This window comes from Sus scrofa, unplaced genomic scaffold (genome assembly GCF_000003025.6).
Source record: "Sus scrofa isolate TJ Tabasco breed Duroc unplaced genomic scaffold, Sscrofa11.1 Contig53, whole genome shotgun sequence".
Taxonomy (NCBI): Eukaryota; Metazoa; Chordata; class Mammalia; order Artiodactyla; family Suidae; genus Sus; species Sus scrofa.
The window spans coordinates 318,533-336,967 of NW_018085237.1; the positions used below are offsets into that span (position 1 = coordinate 318,533).

Here is an 18,435-nt window from a genome sequence, read left to right on the forward strand (position 1 = left end):
TAAATGCCCAGAAAAAACCTATTAGGTTTAATTATTTTTCAAAAAATACTTTATAAGTTTCTGCTACTTTTAGCATTCCCAACCACTTTATGCATTTAGATATAAGATATAAAATGTGGAGTTCCTATCTTGGCTGAGTGGTTAACAAATCCAACTAGGAACTATGAGGTTGCAGGTTTGATCCCTGACCTTGCTCAGTGGGTTAAGTATCCAGGGTTGTCGTGAGCTGTGGTGTAGGTTGCAGATGTGGCTCAGATCCCACATTGCTGTGGCTCTGGTGTAAGCCAGCAGCTACAGTACTGATTAGACCCCTACCCTGGGAATCTACATATGCCATGAGAGCAGCCCTAGAAGAGGCAAAAAGACCAAAAAAATGTATTTTTAAGATACATACAAGAGCCTCAGTGATTTCTTTTCTTTTGCCTCATATGAATATGTGTTTAATAAAAATTAACCTCTCTTGGCATTCTTTCTTTCTCTTTTTTCTCTCTCTCTTTCTCTCTTTCTTTCTCTTTCCAGTTTGTGTCATAGATGCTGTGTAAGTGTTTTGGGTAAGAAGGATGGGATAGTCTTTCAGCAAAGATTGTTGACAGTCGCATATTGTAGGCAATGATTTAATAAAAGGGTGATATTAAACACATGATTAAAGAATATGGCTGTGAACTATAAAAAGGAACATTTAATCAGAGCTGAGAAGTGGAAAGAGTTGTTAGTTAATCATTATAGTAAATGATGTAATTTACCAGGCACTTTAATTGCTCTTTGTCATCTATCCATATTGGATTTTTTAATTCTATAAAGGATACAACTATGTACCTCAAGACATCTATAACTTTTGGACAAACTGCCTGGAAATCTTTCCTTCCACAAATTAAGTATTTTTAGAACTGAGAATAAATATCTCTATCCAACAAAGCCTTCTTCCTGCCCACTCGATTTTGACATTTGTTTATGGATTTTTAACCTATGTCTTTTTTTACTTAATGAAAATTTTAAACCTGCTTATGAATTATTTGTGTCCTTAGATAATTCATATTTGCTTATTCCTCTAGATTATAGTATTTAGTTTTATACAGGCTACTGGATTCTTCATGAAATGGAAAGTACTTAAAAGAAAAAATATGAACTTAGCAAACACTCAATAAATCTATTTGAAATAATGTTTGATGAACAAAAATACAAATGAGAATATCAGTAATTAGAGGAGTCAGGAATGTATGAACAAAGAGGGGGTTTCATAGATAAATTCAAAGCCCATAGTAAAGCACGACAAGTTTGGGAAACTCCAACATTTTCTTATTGCATGACTCTAGTATAAATACTCATTATTTAATAATTTGAGAAAATTATGTTTCTCATGTACGACACCGTACGATTTTATAAAAACAGTAATCATTATATGTGTGTGCAGATGCATAATATCTTTAAAGCCATTTTTTTTTAAATTTTTCAGATTAGTTTTCAATTTTTCTAGGGTTTTTTTTCACATCCTTGTTCCTTAGGCTGTAAATCAGAGGATTTAACATGGAAATCACAAGAGTGTAAAACAATGAGGTTATTTTGTCTTGATCAAGAGAGTAGGAAGAACTTGGTCTTAAATACATGAAGAGCAGGGTTCCTTGGAAAATTGCAGCTTCAGTGAGGTGGGAGGTGCAGGTGGAGAAAGCTTTTAACCTCCCCTCAGCAGAGTGGATCTTCAAAACTGATAAGAAAATATAACAATAAGAGACAAGGACTCCTGAAATGGAACTCAGTTCAATGAAGCCATAAATAGTGAATATTGCTAACTCATTGATTTGTGTACCTGAGCAAGACAGCAATAGGAGAGGAGGAATATCACAGAAGAAATGGTTAATCTCATTTGATGCACAGAAGCATAAGTGGAATGCTAGTGTTGTGTGTATCAAAGCGTCTGCCATTCCCACCATGTAAGCCCCAGCCATGAGCAGGGAGCACACTCTGCTGCACATGCTGACTGTGTAGAGCAAGAGGTTGCTGATGGTGTTGTACCGATCATATGCCATCACTGCCAGCAGTAGACACTCAGAATCTGCAAAGGTGCAGGAGATTAGGAATTGCAGAGCACAGCCAAAGAAGGGAATTGACTTGTTATTGGCCAAAACGTTGAAAAGCATCTTGGATCCAATTGCTATAGAATAGCAGAGGTCACCGAAAGAGAGGTGACTGAGGAAAAAGTACATGGGTGTGTGCAGCTGGGGATCCATTCTTATTAAAATGATCATTCCAAGGTTTGCCAGAAGGTTAATGAGATAAACAAGTAGAAACATGGTAAACAGGGTGACTTTCATCCCCAGAGTACTAGTCACAGAGAAGCAATTTTCTTTTTCCATTATTTTTTCTTTTTTTATCTAAATTTTTGATAAAATGATCAAGAAAAGGATAGACAAATGTCCAGACATCTGCAAAATATCTGTAAAGCAGAACACAATTTCTATCTGCAATTGTCTTTTTTATGCTCAGAAAATTATCCAGCATGTACCCACTCTTTCATAGAAGAAGCATTATAATCTACTTAGTAAAAACAAACAAAAAACTATGATAGGCATTGAAAAAAAAAACTTTTATCTAAACCTGCATGCCATCATGGTGTATATAATTTTCTATGAACTTTTTTCTAGATTTCTTATCTCTAGAGGTATAGTTGAATGAATGCAAGTCTCATTCTACTTTCAAAATACCGAGAACAAGACACCAGTGTTAGAAATATAAGGCTGTAAAATATAGGACTGAGCATTTTCTATGTTTGAAAGAACTAACATGGAGACCAAAAAAGGTTGACATTGTTATGTTTCTCAAAAAACAGCTCTAATGAACATTGGTTTAAAATGCTTTTCTGGGCATTCCTGTCATGGCTCAGTGGTTAATGATTCCATCTAGGAACCATGAGGTTGTGGGTTTGATCTCTGGCCTTGCTCAGTGGGTTAAGGATCTGGCGTTGCCTTGAGCTGTGGTATAGGTTGCAGGCATGGCTTGGATCCCAAGTTGCTGTGGCTCTGGTGTAGGCCGGTGGCTGCAGCTGTGATTAGACCCCTAGCCTGGGAACCTCCATATGACATGGGAGCAGCCCATGAAATGGCAAAAAGATAAAAAATAAAATAAAATAAAATAAGTTTTTCTGTTAATTCTAGGAACCAGTGCATATAAATGACTAATAATAATAAAGATGATTATGTTACTAGTCCTGCTCTAAGTTATCTTCAGAATTTGGTGAGACATGAAGTATTTTTGAACTTTATTCTAGAAATATATTATTGCTTTGCCACTATACTCGTTATCTCTCTATGGAGTTGTCAGGTGCCAAAAGATGAATTTCGGGATCCATCAAAGAAAAATGATTTAAAAAAAGTGCATACAGCAGAATTTAACACACACACTTGCATATCTTTAATTTCAAAGATTTTCATATTGTAAAAAAAATGAAAATAGTATGAAGGAAAATAAGTGTGTCCGATATACAGATGTGTGTGTGTGTGAGTTTGTGTCTGTTGTTTTTGCATGTATGTATATCTCTGTTAAGAGAAGAATAGGAATGTCAGTGATAGATATAACATATGAGGGATCTAAAATATGGCACAAATGAACCTTCTACGAAACAGAAACAGACTCACAGACATAGAGAACAGACTTGTGGTTTCCCAGGGGGAGGAGAGGAGTGTGATGGACTGGGAGTTTGGGGTTAGTAGATATAAAGTATTGCATTTGGAACGGATAAGCAATGAGGTCCTGCTGTACAGCACAGGGAACTATATCCATTCTCTTGGGATAGACCATGATGGAAGATAACACAAGAAAATAATTTGTATATATATGTATGACTGAGTCACTTTGCTGTACAGCAGACATTAACATAACATAAATCAACTATACTTTAATTAAAAAAAGAAAAAAAGAATGTCAGTAATTTTTTTAACTTGAATATATATGGCATGTGGTTTACATGGAGTTAAATTTGCAAATATTACTCTTTATAATATGGTAACTAATTTTTTTATAAAATATTTTTAAAAATCTCAAGCTCATGTATATATTGTTCCAATGATAAAAGAGTAAAGGCTTTCCTGTGTACCTACAGTAAAATTAAAACAATCATTTTATGGATACTAATAAATTGAGATAGATTCTTCCAGTTCTGCAAAGAAAATATTATTTTTTGACCACGAAATTGATGAGTTTATTAAACTGAAAAGGCAAGGACACAATGATTAATTTATAAGCCTCTCATTTTTAATGTAAATGTTTTCTCTTATATTTTTAAATCTGGATAATCAGGAACATACCTGAGGTGAACATTTCTTTCTCTACTTGGTACTAATGGCAAAAAGTAAACAAGTGGCATTTTATTTTACTAGGTAGCATTTGGGACTTAAATCTCTGAAGCTTCCACCATCTGGTTCACTGTATGCTAATTTCCAATACTAAAAGTCTATGAAGAAAAGTCAAAAGCAATGCATAAAATGCCAACAGATTTAAAAAATCAGTATCTAAATTCAATTCTTAAATTTTATTCATAGTGAATACAGGTGTGATTTGAGAAAATACCTGAATTCTCCTAATAATCTTTAGAGATGAAAAATGGGAAAAGCCTTCTTGTTTTATATCTGTGCTATTTCTTCACTTTTGGAACAGTGATTGACTCACAAGTATTAATGACTAATTCATCTTAAAATTTCCTCTGTATTTAGTGAGTCAAAACCAATTATTTATATAAATAAGAATTGATGATGTATTAATGACATGTTCCCTTAACAGTCTTTTTTTTTTTTTTTTTTTTTGGCTGCACCATGGCATGTGGAAATTCTCAGGCCATGGATCAAACCTGTGCCCCAGCAATGACAATGCTGAACCCTTAATGTGCTGCACAACAAGAGAACTCCAACAAGAACAGTTTAGGTTCATTACACTCAAGTAGTAAACTAACAGCTTGAAGAAGGGCTGCATAAAATATTACTCCTATAACACTGATTTGTATAGTTTGGCAATTTTATCATTTGCCATTGGAAGAAAAATGTCAGCAAGCCCTGTCCTTTGCTTTCCAGAAACAATATTAATGTATGTGTATATGTGTGTGTATCCTATTTACATTCGTGTGAGTGTGTTTTTCTATGTGCATGGACACATATTGAAATGAAGTGGAGGAGGCAGGGTGGTAGGTCTTGGTATGTGGTGTATGTATGCAGCTGTTACATTCCTTTAGTATTCCTTTAATTCTGCTTAATAATTGGCGGGGGTAATGTTTATAGTCATTCCTATAGCACACACACGTACTCGTCAGGAAATGTCTATACATATATAGAGACACACACATTTATATACATTCTCTTGAATTAACATCAAATGCCACTTATGACTATAATTTAATAGTGATTACTTTTAAAATTGGTAGCATTCATAGTAACACTAAAAAACCTTTATTTTGAGTTCATGCCTTTATTATAAAAAATAGCATTTTTTATGCTTTTTTTTTTATTTTCCCACTGTACAGCAAGGGGGTCAGGTTATCCTTTTTCATGCTTTTTAGGGTCACACCCATGGCATATGGAGGTTCATGCGCTAGGGGTCGAATTGGAGCTGTAGCCACCAACCTACACCACAGCCATGGCAACATCAGATCCAAGCCTCACCTGTGAACTACACCACAGTTTGTAGCAATGCCAGATCCTTAACCCACTGAGCAGCACCCAGGGATCAAACCCCCAACCTCATGGTTCCTGGTTGGAGTCTTTTCCTGTTGTGGTATTGTGCCACAACAGGAACTCCACTTCTATTTTTTTTTTTTTAAATGGCTGCGCCCATGGCATATGGAAGTTCTGAGGCCAGGAATTGAATCCAAGCTGCGCCTGCGACCTACACAGCAACTATGGCAACACTAGATCCTTTAACCCACTGTACCAGGCCAGGGATCAAACCTGTGCCTCTGAGAAGCTGCAGTCTGATACTTACCCACAGTAAAAAAGAAGGAACTCCCAACATGTATCTGCTTTTAACTGACGAAAAGTTTACTTGAATAGAAAATAGCCAATATTATGTTGTTTCTTTTTGAATCTACTAGAGGGTATATAATTTTCATTCAATAGCACTTAGCACTTACATCACTAAATTCTCCCCTAATTCACTCTGTGTAAAAATATGTGATTAATAAATACTTTCTCCATAATATATGATGCAACTTTGTTTACTAGAGGTGATATTTTCTATTTTGGTGAAAAGAAGAAAATAACTAGGAAGAAAAAACTAATAAGAAGATCCCATCCAGGGAAAAAAATCTAAATGTCCATTGACATATGAATGGATTAAAATGTGGTATATACACAGTGGAATACTACTCATCCATAAGAAGAACAAAATAATGTTATTTGCAGCAACATGGATGGAAATAGAGATTCTCATACTAAGTGAAGTAAGTCAAAAAGAGAAAGAAAAATACCATATGATATTCCTTATATCAGGAATCTAGTATATGGCACAAATGAATCATTTACAGAAAAGAAACAAACTCGTGAACATGGAGAGCAGACTTGTGGTTGCCAAGGGGGAGAGGGAGGGAGTGGGATGGACTGGGAGTAGGGGGTTGGTAGATGCAAACTACTGCATTTGGAGTGGATAGGCAATGGCACAGGGAACTATATCCAATCACTTGTGATGGAACAAATGGGGGATAATATGAGAAAAATAATGTATGTATTTGTGTAACTGGGTCACTTTGCTCTACAGCAGAAATTGACAGAATGCTGCAAATCAACTTTAAAATTTTTTTAAAAAGTTTCCCACCCAGAAATTTTAGTACCTGTGACTAAACTTGTGGTTTGTCTTGGCTGTGGCTCTATATGCCCATTCAGTGTTGTCTCTGGAGTAACTTAGAATATGTCTGTGTCTGTTACCTGGGTTTTTCAATATTTGATTCTCAGGGGAAAAAAAAAGATTTCCAATCATGGTTCAGCGGTAATGAACTCGCCACAGGTTTGATCCTTGGCCTCATTCAAGGGGTTAAGGCTCCAGTGTTGCTGGGAGCTGTGGTGTAGGTTGCAGACATGACTCAGATCCCATATTGCTGTTGCTGTGGTGTACACTGGAGCTGCAGTTCTGATTCAACCTCTAGCAAATCCCACATGCTGCTGGTGCAGCCCTAGAATGCAAAAACAGAAAAAGAAAAAGAAAGGAGTGAAAAATATAACCATATGGTTTATTGTTGAATATTTCATATAAGTAGGGTTATCAAAGTAGAAATATAGACTTTTCCCACTATGCTTTTTTTCCTGTTCTCTTCAAAGTCCAATCATTTCACCTGGTTAAAATGTTTATGGATTACACTCAACAAACTTTTGTTATTTATGCTTTACCAATCCCCCCAAAAGGTGCCCTGTTTTAATTCCACAATAGACAATGCAAACACAAAAATGTACAACACATACACAAACACACACACACACACATGCACATCCATTAAACTTATTGTGACAATTCACTATTCTATATAAAAATAGAAAAATTCAACACAAATCACACTGTATAGAGATAACCATGTTTCCTTGTACATATTACCTGATTTCTAAAAAAATGAGACCTCAATAAATATATTTACATACAAAATATTCTGAACAGAGGCATTGTACACCTTTACATTAATGTATACCCATTTATTTCATCCACATTCTGGTTTTTATACAATTGTAAATACATCTTTGCGTTTTTAAATATTATTTTAGTGGAAAGAGGGAAATTTATATACAGAAATGCCTATTTAACTATATATATCATAAGCAAATGAGTGATTGTGTGCTAATCAAACTCACCATATCCAATGTATCTTTATGGAAATCCTTTCAAATGGACTCAAGGGACAAAAAACAATTTTAGAATAGTATTAGGAGTTTTCATATATTGTCACTTTTATTACTGCACAATATCACATGTTTAATATACTATCTAATTTATTCTAAATTGCTATTAACAGGATATGTCAGGGTTACACTTGAGAACTCCAGATGCTTTCTTGTTTATTTAGAAATCTCACTTGGAAGTTAACAGGGAAACAAAATTTATTTTCATGTGTTTGTTTTATTATAAGTTTCTTTTTTACATATAATGATTTTAATTTTTTTTCATTATACCTAGTTTACAGTGTTCTGTCAATTTTCCGCTGTGTAGCATGGTTACCCAGTTACACATACATGTATAGATTCTTTTTTTCTCACATTATCATACTAGAAACTCTCATACCAAGTGAAGTAAGTCAGAAAGAGAAAGACAAATACCATATGATATCACATATTTGGAACCTAATACATGGCAAAAATGAAACTTTCCACAGAAAAGAAAATCACTTGTGGTTGCCGAGGTGGAGGGGGAGGGAGCAGTATGGATTGGGAATTTGGGGTTATTATAAGTTTCTTATGCTTATTTGCTGCTATGCTCCTTCCTTGCTTTCTGTAAAGCCAGATCACTTATCAGGCAAAAAATCAGTGATAATTTTTAAAATTTGGGAAGAAAGATTCTTAGTGACTAATTTTGATGGATTTTAAATTCAATTGTCATCCTTCGTGTGATGAGCCCCAGTGCTAAAATATTAAGTGTATTCTTGTGGGGGACACTGTTGAGCCAAAGGACAAACCATATAACTGCTTGCTAGTAATTGTCTACTCATTAAAATCCAAGAAAGGGATGCATTTGTGTTACTCACATTACTTATTACCACTCTTTATTTTCCTGGCACCCATTTTGAGGATGTGAAATTTTCTTTGTTCCTTTCTTCAGATTCTTTTCAAATTAGTTATTCTCTCAAGTTTTTCCCTCTTGTTACATTTTGTTCAACCAAGACCTAAACTTAGCTTCTTAAATAAGGCTGATCTTCAGACTATATAGATCCACTTGCTTTCCATTTTCTCCTCCTCAGTGGTTTACCTGACTTTCTGGAGCTACACTATTATTACAAATTAAATAACCCAATTTAGCTACTGAAGAATTTCTCATCTAAGAATGGAGTTTTTTAAGAGTTGGAAAAATATATTAGGAAATTTTATACATCAAATTGAAGTAAGTTAAAAGAATTCATCTTCAGAGTTCCCTGGTGGCTCACCAGGTTAAGGATCTGGAATTGTTTTTGCTGTGGCACAGGTTTGATTCCTGGCCTGGGAACTTGTGCATGCTACAAATGTAGCAAAAACAAACAAACAAACAAAACAACAACAAAAAAAGAATTCATGTATATCTAAAGGTTTCTGGGTAACTCTAGTGGCACTAAAAGCATAGTGCATAAGCAACTGTCTACCAGAAGATCACCTTTTTTTTTTGTCTTTTTGCCTTTTCTAGGGCTACTCCTGTGGCATATGGAGGTTCTCAGGCCAGGGGTATAATTGGAGCTGTAGCCGCTGGCCTACGCTGGAGCCATAGCAACGCCAGATCCAAGCCATGTCTGTGACCTGTACCACAGCTCACGGCAATGCTGGATCCTTAACCCATTGAGCAAGGCCAGGGATCGAACCCACAGCCTCATGGTTCCTAATCATATTTGTTAACCACTGAGCCACGACAGGAACTTCAAGGTCACATTTTTCATAAAATAATTGTCTATCCATGAAACACTGACACAGGTTTTATTTCACAATATTGTTTCCAAAGTACATGAATTTCTTTGCTTCCAGAGGAAACGTTAGAATGGCCTGTGTGTGGACAAAGACACAGTTGTTCTACAAGCAATAATATGAGAATTTTAATAATATGAGAATTTTATGAATACACTGTGAACAAGAAACTACTAGATTGAAACATAAAATCTTGTGGTTGCTTACAATCTGAGAAAACACTTTGGTTTTGAAAAATCTATTTAGAGCGTAATACATATACAGAAAATTTTCATTCGAAAAAGTACCCCATAGGATTTCCCTTCATGGCTCAGTGGAAACAAATCTGATGGGCATCCGTGAGAAAGCAAGTTTGACCCCTGGCCTCACTCAGTAGATTAAGGATCTGGCATGGCCATGAGCTATGGTGTAGGTCACAGATGCAGCTTGGGTCTGGCATTGCTGTGGCTGTGGCTTGAGCCAGTGGCTACAGCCCCATTCGACCCCTAGCCTGCAAACTTCCATATGCTGTGGGTGTGGCCCCAAAAAGACAAAAAAATTACAAAAAAAGAAAAAGAAAAATTACCCTGCAAATAAGGGAAAAGTTACCCTTCAGAAATGAAAAGGGTCCCTTCAATTACAACTAGGACAAAAAATGATCATGACTAACATCTCCGAAATCATCTCATAGACCCATTTCAAGTTGATGTCCAACATAAGTTAGTTGGTAATTTCGTGATGTGTATAGCAGTAAAATTGTAGGTTTTTTTTCCCCTTTTTTGTCTTGCTCATTGTACTCAGTATTATGTTTGTTAGATTTCTCCACGTTGTTTCATGTGGAAATATCTAATTCATCTTCACTGCTGTGTAGTTTTCCAACATGCAGGTTTACCATGAAGTAGTTTATCTAATCTAGGGCAAATGTCAGGAAAATATGGTGCATGCAGTTTCATTGGATGTGGGAAACACCATTTCTTAGTGTATGCTCTCAGGAAACTTGTATGTAAAGTTTTATTGGAGTTGGGGCATACCATTTATGTATTTATGCTCTAGAATAAGACATGGCAATCATAAGTGGTTATGATAACAACTTTAAGGCTTAAAAACCCTAAAATGTACAATAGCTAACACTTAAAAAAATTGTCAACTCCAGTACTATTTTATACTACTGAAAATAATTCCATGATGAATATTTCCATGCATGTGTTTGAGTTAATATGTTCACTCATTTTGCATTGCTTTGCTGTGTTTAGAACATAGAATACTTATATGTCCAGGTCTAGCAGACATAAGCATAAGGTTTTACAAAGTACGGTGCAATTCGCATTTCTGTTCTCAAAGTATACGAATGATTCACATCCTCACCAATACTTGACATTTCAATTGCAGTTGTCATAATCCTACATTTAGATATTCATATTTTTCCCAGAACATTAATAAATGTGGATATACCCTTCAAAGTGACAATGAAATTCTGAGTTGTAATAACAGACCACTAAAAAGTGTTCTATTTATAAGTATTTCACCTTCTGAAATTTTTTACCGTCCCTCTGGCTTAAAATTCAGGGAGAGGAAAGCCTACAGTTTATTGAATCAATGCTATTTTTGGAAATTCATTTATAGAGTTTAAAATTCTTTTTCGGTAATGAATATGCACTAGATCATATAAAACAATCATTATGCAGGTAAAATCACTATTTAGATGTTGTAAGATATAGCTATCATAAGGGAGGGAAGTGGGTTAATCAGATTACATATCAACATTCTCTAATTTTAAACAGTAATCCGCTGATACTCTACTTTTATTGGATTTATATTTTCCAAACAGTTTTTTCCCATGCTACTGCTCATAAGTGACAGTTTCAGAAGAGTATTGGTTAATTAAGAATATATGGTGTATTGGAAACCCTTAAAGGCTATTATAAAAATATGTATTATTCATGTGTTTTTTTTTTTTCTGGTATGATACCTACTGATAGGTTATAGCATCCTACAAGGTTCCCTTGAAAAGCACAAGGGAGCATTGTAGGACAATGCTCTCCTCATGTACATAATTAAATTTGCATTTTCTTCTCTTGTTAATCTATCTCACATAAATATAATTTTAGATCAGCCAACAGAACATAGGAGGGTAGAATTAACTTTTTTCCTTCCTCAAAACTTCATTACTTCTAAAAGGTCTACCTCTAGAGTGGAGGCTTTTCCATCTCCAGACCTCTCTAATTATCATACTCTCTGCCTGCTATATTTTCCTACCCCAACATGAGTCTTTTTTATATTTGAGAATGAAAATTCAGTTAAGCCTCTTTTTACACTAGATTTGGAAACTTTCCTTGGATTTAATATCCATTGTATTTACTTCATGATGATATTGAGATTAGAATGAGTTATTTGGTACTTAATGTCAGTTACTTCAAATAGCTTATAAGATTCATTGGTATGGATACTACCTAATGTACTTTGTATTAAAAGCTTAATTCAAAGAAACTAAATGTTCTAAGTTCACTTAGTAAACATACAATAAATTTAAATATATCAAATTATGGTTTGAATGAAAGCATGAACCAAAAAATTGGCAATATAGGAAAGGTTGCCTCTACAAAGAGGAAGTAATATATATAAATTCTAAACACATAATGAAGTATGATATATTTGGGGTATTGAAACATTTATTAAGATTGGGCTTTAAAATAAATACCCGTTTTATCAATAAAGTATTTGAGACATGATTGCTTTTCTGGAATCATGAAAATTAATTTTACAAATACGATGTCTATGTGTGTGTAGTATAAATATTTAAAACCAATTTTTGCGTTTCAGTTTTTCCAAGGCCTCTTTCACATCCTTGTTCCTTAAGCTGTAAATCACAGGTTTTAACATGGGAATCACAAGGGTGTAAAACAATGAGGTCATTTTGTCTTGATCTAGAGAGTATGAAGGACTTGGCCTAACATACATGAAGAGCATAGTTCCCTGGAAAATTGCCATGACAGTGAGGTGGGAAGTACAGGTGGAAAAAGCTTTGACTTTCCCTCAGCTGAATGGATCTTCAAGACAGACAGAATTATATAATCATAAGAAACAAGGACTCCTGAAAAGGTACTCAATTCAATGAAGCCAAAAATGGTGAATATTATTAACTTGTTGACCTGCGTATCTGAACAAGACAGCAGTAGGAGAGGGGGAATGTCACAGAAGAAATGGTTAATATCATGAGACCCATAGAAGCATAAGTGGAATGCTAGTGTCATGTGTATCAAAACACCTGCCATTGCCACCATATAAACCCCAGCCATGTGCAGGGACATGTTAGACATTCTGACTCTACAGAGCTCTATAAAGCTATAGAGACTCTATACAGACTGTATCTAGCAAGGGGTTGCTAATGACCTTGTACTGATCATAGGCCATCACTGCCAGCAGAAGACACTCAGCATCTGCAAAGACGCAGAAGACCATGAATTGCAGAGCACAGCCATAGAAGGGGATTGCCTTGTTCTTGGCAAGTAGGTCCACCAGCATCTTGGGCCCAATTGCTGTGGAATAGCAGAGGTCACAGAAGGAGAGGTGGCTGAGGAAAAAGTACATGGGCATGTGCAGCTGGGGGTCCATTTGAATTAACGTGATCATTCCAAGTTTTGCCAGAAGATTAATCAGGTAAACAAGTCAAAATGTGGTAAATAGGGTCCCTTTGTTCTCCAGGTTATTAGAAATTTCCAAGAAAATGAATTCAGTCAAGGAGGAGCAATGCCCTCTATCCATTCTTCTCTTTTCTTGTCTATACTTCTGAGAAAATGACCAAAAAAATGACACATGCATGTGTAACATTCCTGTACATTGGCAAAATATTGTAAAAGAGAACATGATTTCTTCCTTTGAGTGCCTTTTTCTACTCATAATATTAACCAGTATTTAAATAGTATCCCCTATTTAAAGATGTATTATTCTATTCCCCAATAGCAAAAATTATCTGAGAAATAAAGTTGAGGAACATTGATCTGAATCTAGATGTCATTCATGAGATATATTACTTTCTGGGAGTCCCCTTCATGGCTCAGTGGTTAACAATCCCAAGTAGGATCCACGATGATGCAGGTTCGATCCCTGTCCTTGCTCAGTTGGTTAAGTATCCAGTGCTGTCCTGAGCTGTGGTGTATGTCACATGTGGCTCAGATCCCACATGGCTGGGGCTGTGATGGAAACCTGTAAGCCAGCAGCTATAGCTCCAATTTGACCCCTAGCCTGGGAACTTCCATATGCCATGGGCCAGGCCCTAAAAAGCAAAAAAAAAAAAAAAAAGGAAAAAAATAGATAGCTTATTTTATACAACTCTTCACTGTCTTTACTTGCCTTACCTCAGGGAATAAATTTGGGTGAATTTAACACTCTTCTCCTCTTCAAAATTGTATGAAAGAGACACCAGTGATAGAGATACCAGGCTGGTAAGTTATAGGACTAAGCATTTTTCTATGCATGAAAATATTCACATGGATACAAAAAATGTTCACAATTTTTGTTTCTGAAAAACATGATTGGTTTAAAAATCTTTGTCTAATTCTAGAAACAGTGAGCATATCAATGTTCAGCGCTAAATAAAAAAATCATATACTTTCCTGGTATTAGTATGTTGTATTTAGTATTTGGTGAGATACGAAATAAGTATTATCATATTACTGACCTATTTTCTATAAGTTTATTATTTATATTTTCCACAATAATCATTACCTCTTTGTGGAGAGCTCTTATTATCAAAAGACAAGTCCCTTGACTAATGGAAGAAAAGAGCTAAGAGAAACTGAAACAACAGAATTTACCACACATGTTTTCATCATTTTAGATTTTAAATAGTCCTTTATATTATAAAATAGAAATGAAGTAAGCAGCAATAAATGCTTGTAAGACGCATAGTTTTCTTTCCATTGTGATTGTGTGTATTTATACCTGTATCATGTATTTACACGTGTACATACATACATTTAATGTATAAGAGAATAGAAAGTAAGTAGTGGAGATTTTCCTTAGGCCTAAGAATAAATGCAAATGGTACACCTGAAGATGAATTTTCACATTTTTATTTTAATGTTGTATCGACACTAGTTTTCCAATAAAACAAAATATACCTTAACCTAATACATACATTTCCCCAATAACAAATAGAATCTCTCCCATGAACCAAAAGCAAGATAAAATGAATAAAAAAGTTATATTGTGGATATTAACAAGTTCTGAAAGATTCTTACTCTTCTGAAAAGGATATATCACTTCTAGCCATTAAATAAAATTTTCAATGAGTAATCAGGCATAAAATGCTCTATCCACAAATCTATTTTTTTTCAGAAAGGTAAGCTTTTATTCTCACACTTAAATTAAGACCTTGAAACCCACTCTAGGTAAGGAGGGCTTGCCTACCTGAACAATAGGTAGACGGCAGTTTATTTTACCAAGCACACTGGGACTCAAATCTCTGAAGGTACTACTGCTCTTAGGCTTTGTTGTTATGCAAACACTTCATTAATTATACTTCCCCTTCTGTATATTCCCCTCTGAATTAAAAAACAAATTAGGACAGGCTGATCTTTTAGCCTTCACTGCTGTCACTAAATTGATCTATGGTAGGAAGAAAATTGAAAACAGTTTTTATGGTTTATTTCACAGTTACTCTCCAGCAATATCCTCCTTCTCTAGTCAGAGGAAATCTAATGAAAATCAAACAGATCCCTGCTTAATCTTTTCTAAATCCATTGGATTGTTCACTGTGTTTTGGAAACATTCTTCTTCACGACCTCATTTATGAAAATTACAACACTTTGGATCATCATTTTTATTGGTATATGTTATATGGTATATTTTGGATCATCATTTTTATTGGTATTTTATTGGTATATATCATCATTTTTATATGGTATATATAGCATATACCATAAAAGTCAAACTCCTAATGTATAGAGTTATTTGGTTTTAATATATTTCACCCCAATGTCTACTTCATGTACACTTTGATCACTGCAATAAGAAGCCCATAACTATTGCCTGTCACCCCTCTTCTCCCATACCCTAGCCATGGCAACCACTATTCTACTTTCTGATTCTATGTGGTTTCCTCTTCAGTCATCTCCTATAAACTGAGTCATTCAATCAATGTCTTTTTATGGTCATGATTCTTCAGTAAATGGTTTTTAAAGTCCATCCAAGTTGTAGAATGTGTTAGATTTTCTTTCATTACAGAGAAGGATCATATTTAACTTTATGGATATAACACATATATATAATATGTTGACCTGTTCTTTCATTAGAGGCAATTTGTTTTTATGCTTCAATATGAATAATTGACAGTTTCCTGTCAATTCTACCTTTCAAAGCTGCTTTCATCATCACACATTTTCTCACTCCCATCCACCAACCATGTACTCGAGGACTATAATTGTCTTTGTGAATGCTTCTCATTCTCTCAATAAAACATGCTTCAAACAAAATAAAATTAAAAAGAAAAACATAAAAAAGAGTCATTAAAACCATAAAATGTGGGCAAGGGATGTTAGGAAGTAAATAACCCTTTTTTGTTTGTTTGTTTGTATGTTTCTCTTCTTAATTTTAAGATAGTGATGATGTATTTGAACTTACAGGACTATCAGGCTAAAACACACAATTATGGGAAGGGGTTAGGATAATTAAAAACAGGGCAACCACAAGCGAAAACCAAATATTGCATTTGCAAAAAATGAAAAAAAAATACATTCAAGCAGATAATAACAAGAGACTATCCAACCAAAAAAAAAAAAAAAAAAGAAAAAAGAAAGGAAAAATGGAGAACCATAGAATCAACTGGAACACGAGGTTCAAATGGCAATAAATAATCATCTATCAATTAGCACCTTAAATGTCAATGGACTGAATGCCCCTATCAAAAGACACAGTCTGGCTGAGTGGATAAAAAGGCAAAACCCTTCAATTTCCTGCCTACAAGAAACTCACCTTAGGACAAAAGATACATATAGATTGAAAGTGAAAAGGTGGGAGAAAATATTTCACGCCAATAGACAAGACAGAAAAGCAGGAGTCGCAATGCTCATATCAGACAAAATAGACTTTAAAACAAAAGACATAAAGAAAGACAAAGAAGGACACTACTTAATGATTAAGGGATCCATCCAAGGAGAGGATGTGACTATCGTCATTATATATGCCCCAAATACAGGAGCACCCAGATACATACAACATATATTAACAGACATAAAGGGAGATATTGATGAGAATACAATCATAGTAGGAGACCTTAATACCCCCCTCACATCAATGGACAGATCCTCTAGACAGAAAACCAATAAAGCAACAGAGATCCTAAAGGAAACAATAGAATAGTTACACTTAATTGATATCTTCAGGACACTACATCCAAAAAAAGCAGAATACACATTCTTCTCAACTGCTCATGGAACATTCTCAAGAATCGACCACATATTGGGACACAACGCTAACTTCACTAAATTTAGGAGCATAGAAATTTTCTCAAGTATCTTCTCTGACCACAATGCCATGAAATTAGAAATCAACCATGGGAAAAGCAAAGAGAAAAAACCTACTACATGGAGACTAAACAACAAGCTACTAAAAAACCAATGGGTCAATGAGGAAATCAAGAAGAAATTAAAAACTACCTTGAATCAAATGATAATGAAGACACAACCTCTCAAAATCTATGGGATGCTGCAAAAGCAGTGCTCAGAGGGAAATTTATAGCAATACAGGCCTTTCTCAAAAAAGAAGAAAGATCCCAAATGGACAACTTAACACTCCACCTAAATGAATTAGAAAAAGAAGAACAAAAAAGACCTAAAGTCAGCAGAAGGAAGGAAATTATAAAGATCAAAGAAGAAATCAATAAAATAGAGACTCAAAAAACAATAGAGAAAATTAATAAAACCAAGAGCTGGTTCTGTGAAAAGGTGAACAAAATTGACAAACCCCTGGCCAGACTCACTAAAAAGAGGAGAGAAAGAACCCAAATAACCAAAATTAGAAATGAAAAAGGAGAAATCACATCGGATACAGCAGAAATACAAAAAACCGTAAGAGAATACTATGAACAACTATACGGCAACAAGTTTGACAATCTGGAAGAAATGGACAATTTTCTAGAATCTTACAGCCTGCCAAAACTGAATCAAGTAGAAACAGACCAACGGAACAGACCCATCACTAGAAATGAAATTGAAGAGGTCATAAAATCACTCCCTACAAATAAAAGTCCAGGACCAGATGGTAATTGTAATGTATACATGTAAGGATAACCTGACCCCCTTGCTGTGAAGTGGGAAAATAAAAAAAAAATAAAAAAATAAAAAAATAAAACGCTCTTCAGAGGGTGTAACGTTTCACTTAAGCAACATGAGTAAGTGTGTAGATCTGCTCTATAACACCGTGCCTAGAGTCAAAAAAAAAAAAAGAAAAGAAAAGAAAAGAAAAACCCCAAAATAGAGTATTACTATTTTTGTACATCATTCTCTACTTTAATAGACAGAAACACTTAACAATGAATATTTAGAAAGCACTACCTTTCAAAGATTTTTACCATGCAGTTTAGAAAACACAAAATAACCACAGATATGACTCTTGAGGCTTAAATGTTGTAGACTATTCCAAAATGAAAAAATAAAATTCAGAGAAGTATTTTTTTTATTTATTTCTTATTTTCCCACTGTACAGTAAGGGGATCAAGTTATCCTTACATATACACATTACAATTACATTTTTCCCCACTCTTTCTTCTGTTGCAACATGAGTATCTAGACAAAGTTCTCAATGCTATTCAGCAGGATCTCCTTGTAAATCTATTCTAGGTTGTGTCTGATAAGCCCAA

At 34.7% G+C, this 18,435-nt stretch overlaps 1 protein-coding gene and 1 pseudogene across 1 annotated transcript; both read right to left on the minus strand.

The window, feature by feature from the left end:
* Window positions 1-1,454: 1,454 nt before the first annotated feature.
* Window positions 1,455-2,351, minus strand: LOC110258886 (olfactory receptor 5W2-like). The gene has a single exon (XM_021082127.1). It carries the CDS (start codon window positions 2,349-2,351, stop codon window positions 1,455-1,457), a length of 897 nt encoding a protein of 298 aa, XP_020937786.1.
* A 10,023-nt stretch (window positions 2,352-12,374) lies between these two features.
* On the minus strand, window positions 12,375-13,340 carry LOC102161097 (annotated as a pseudogene).
* Window positions 13,341-18,435: the final 5,095 nt, after the last annotated feature.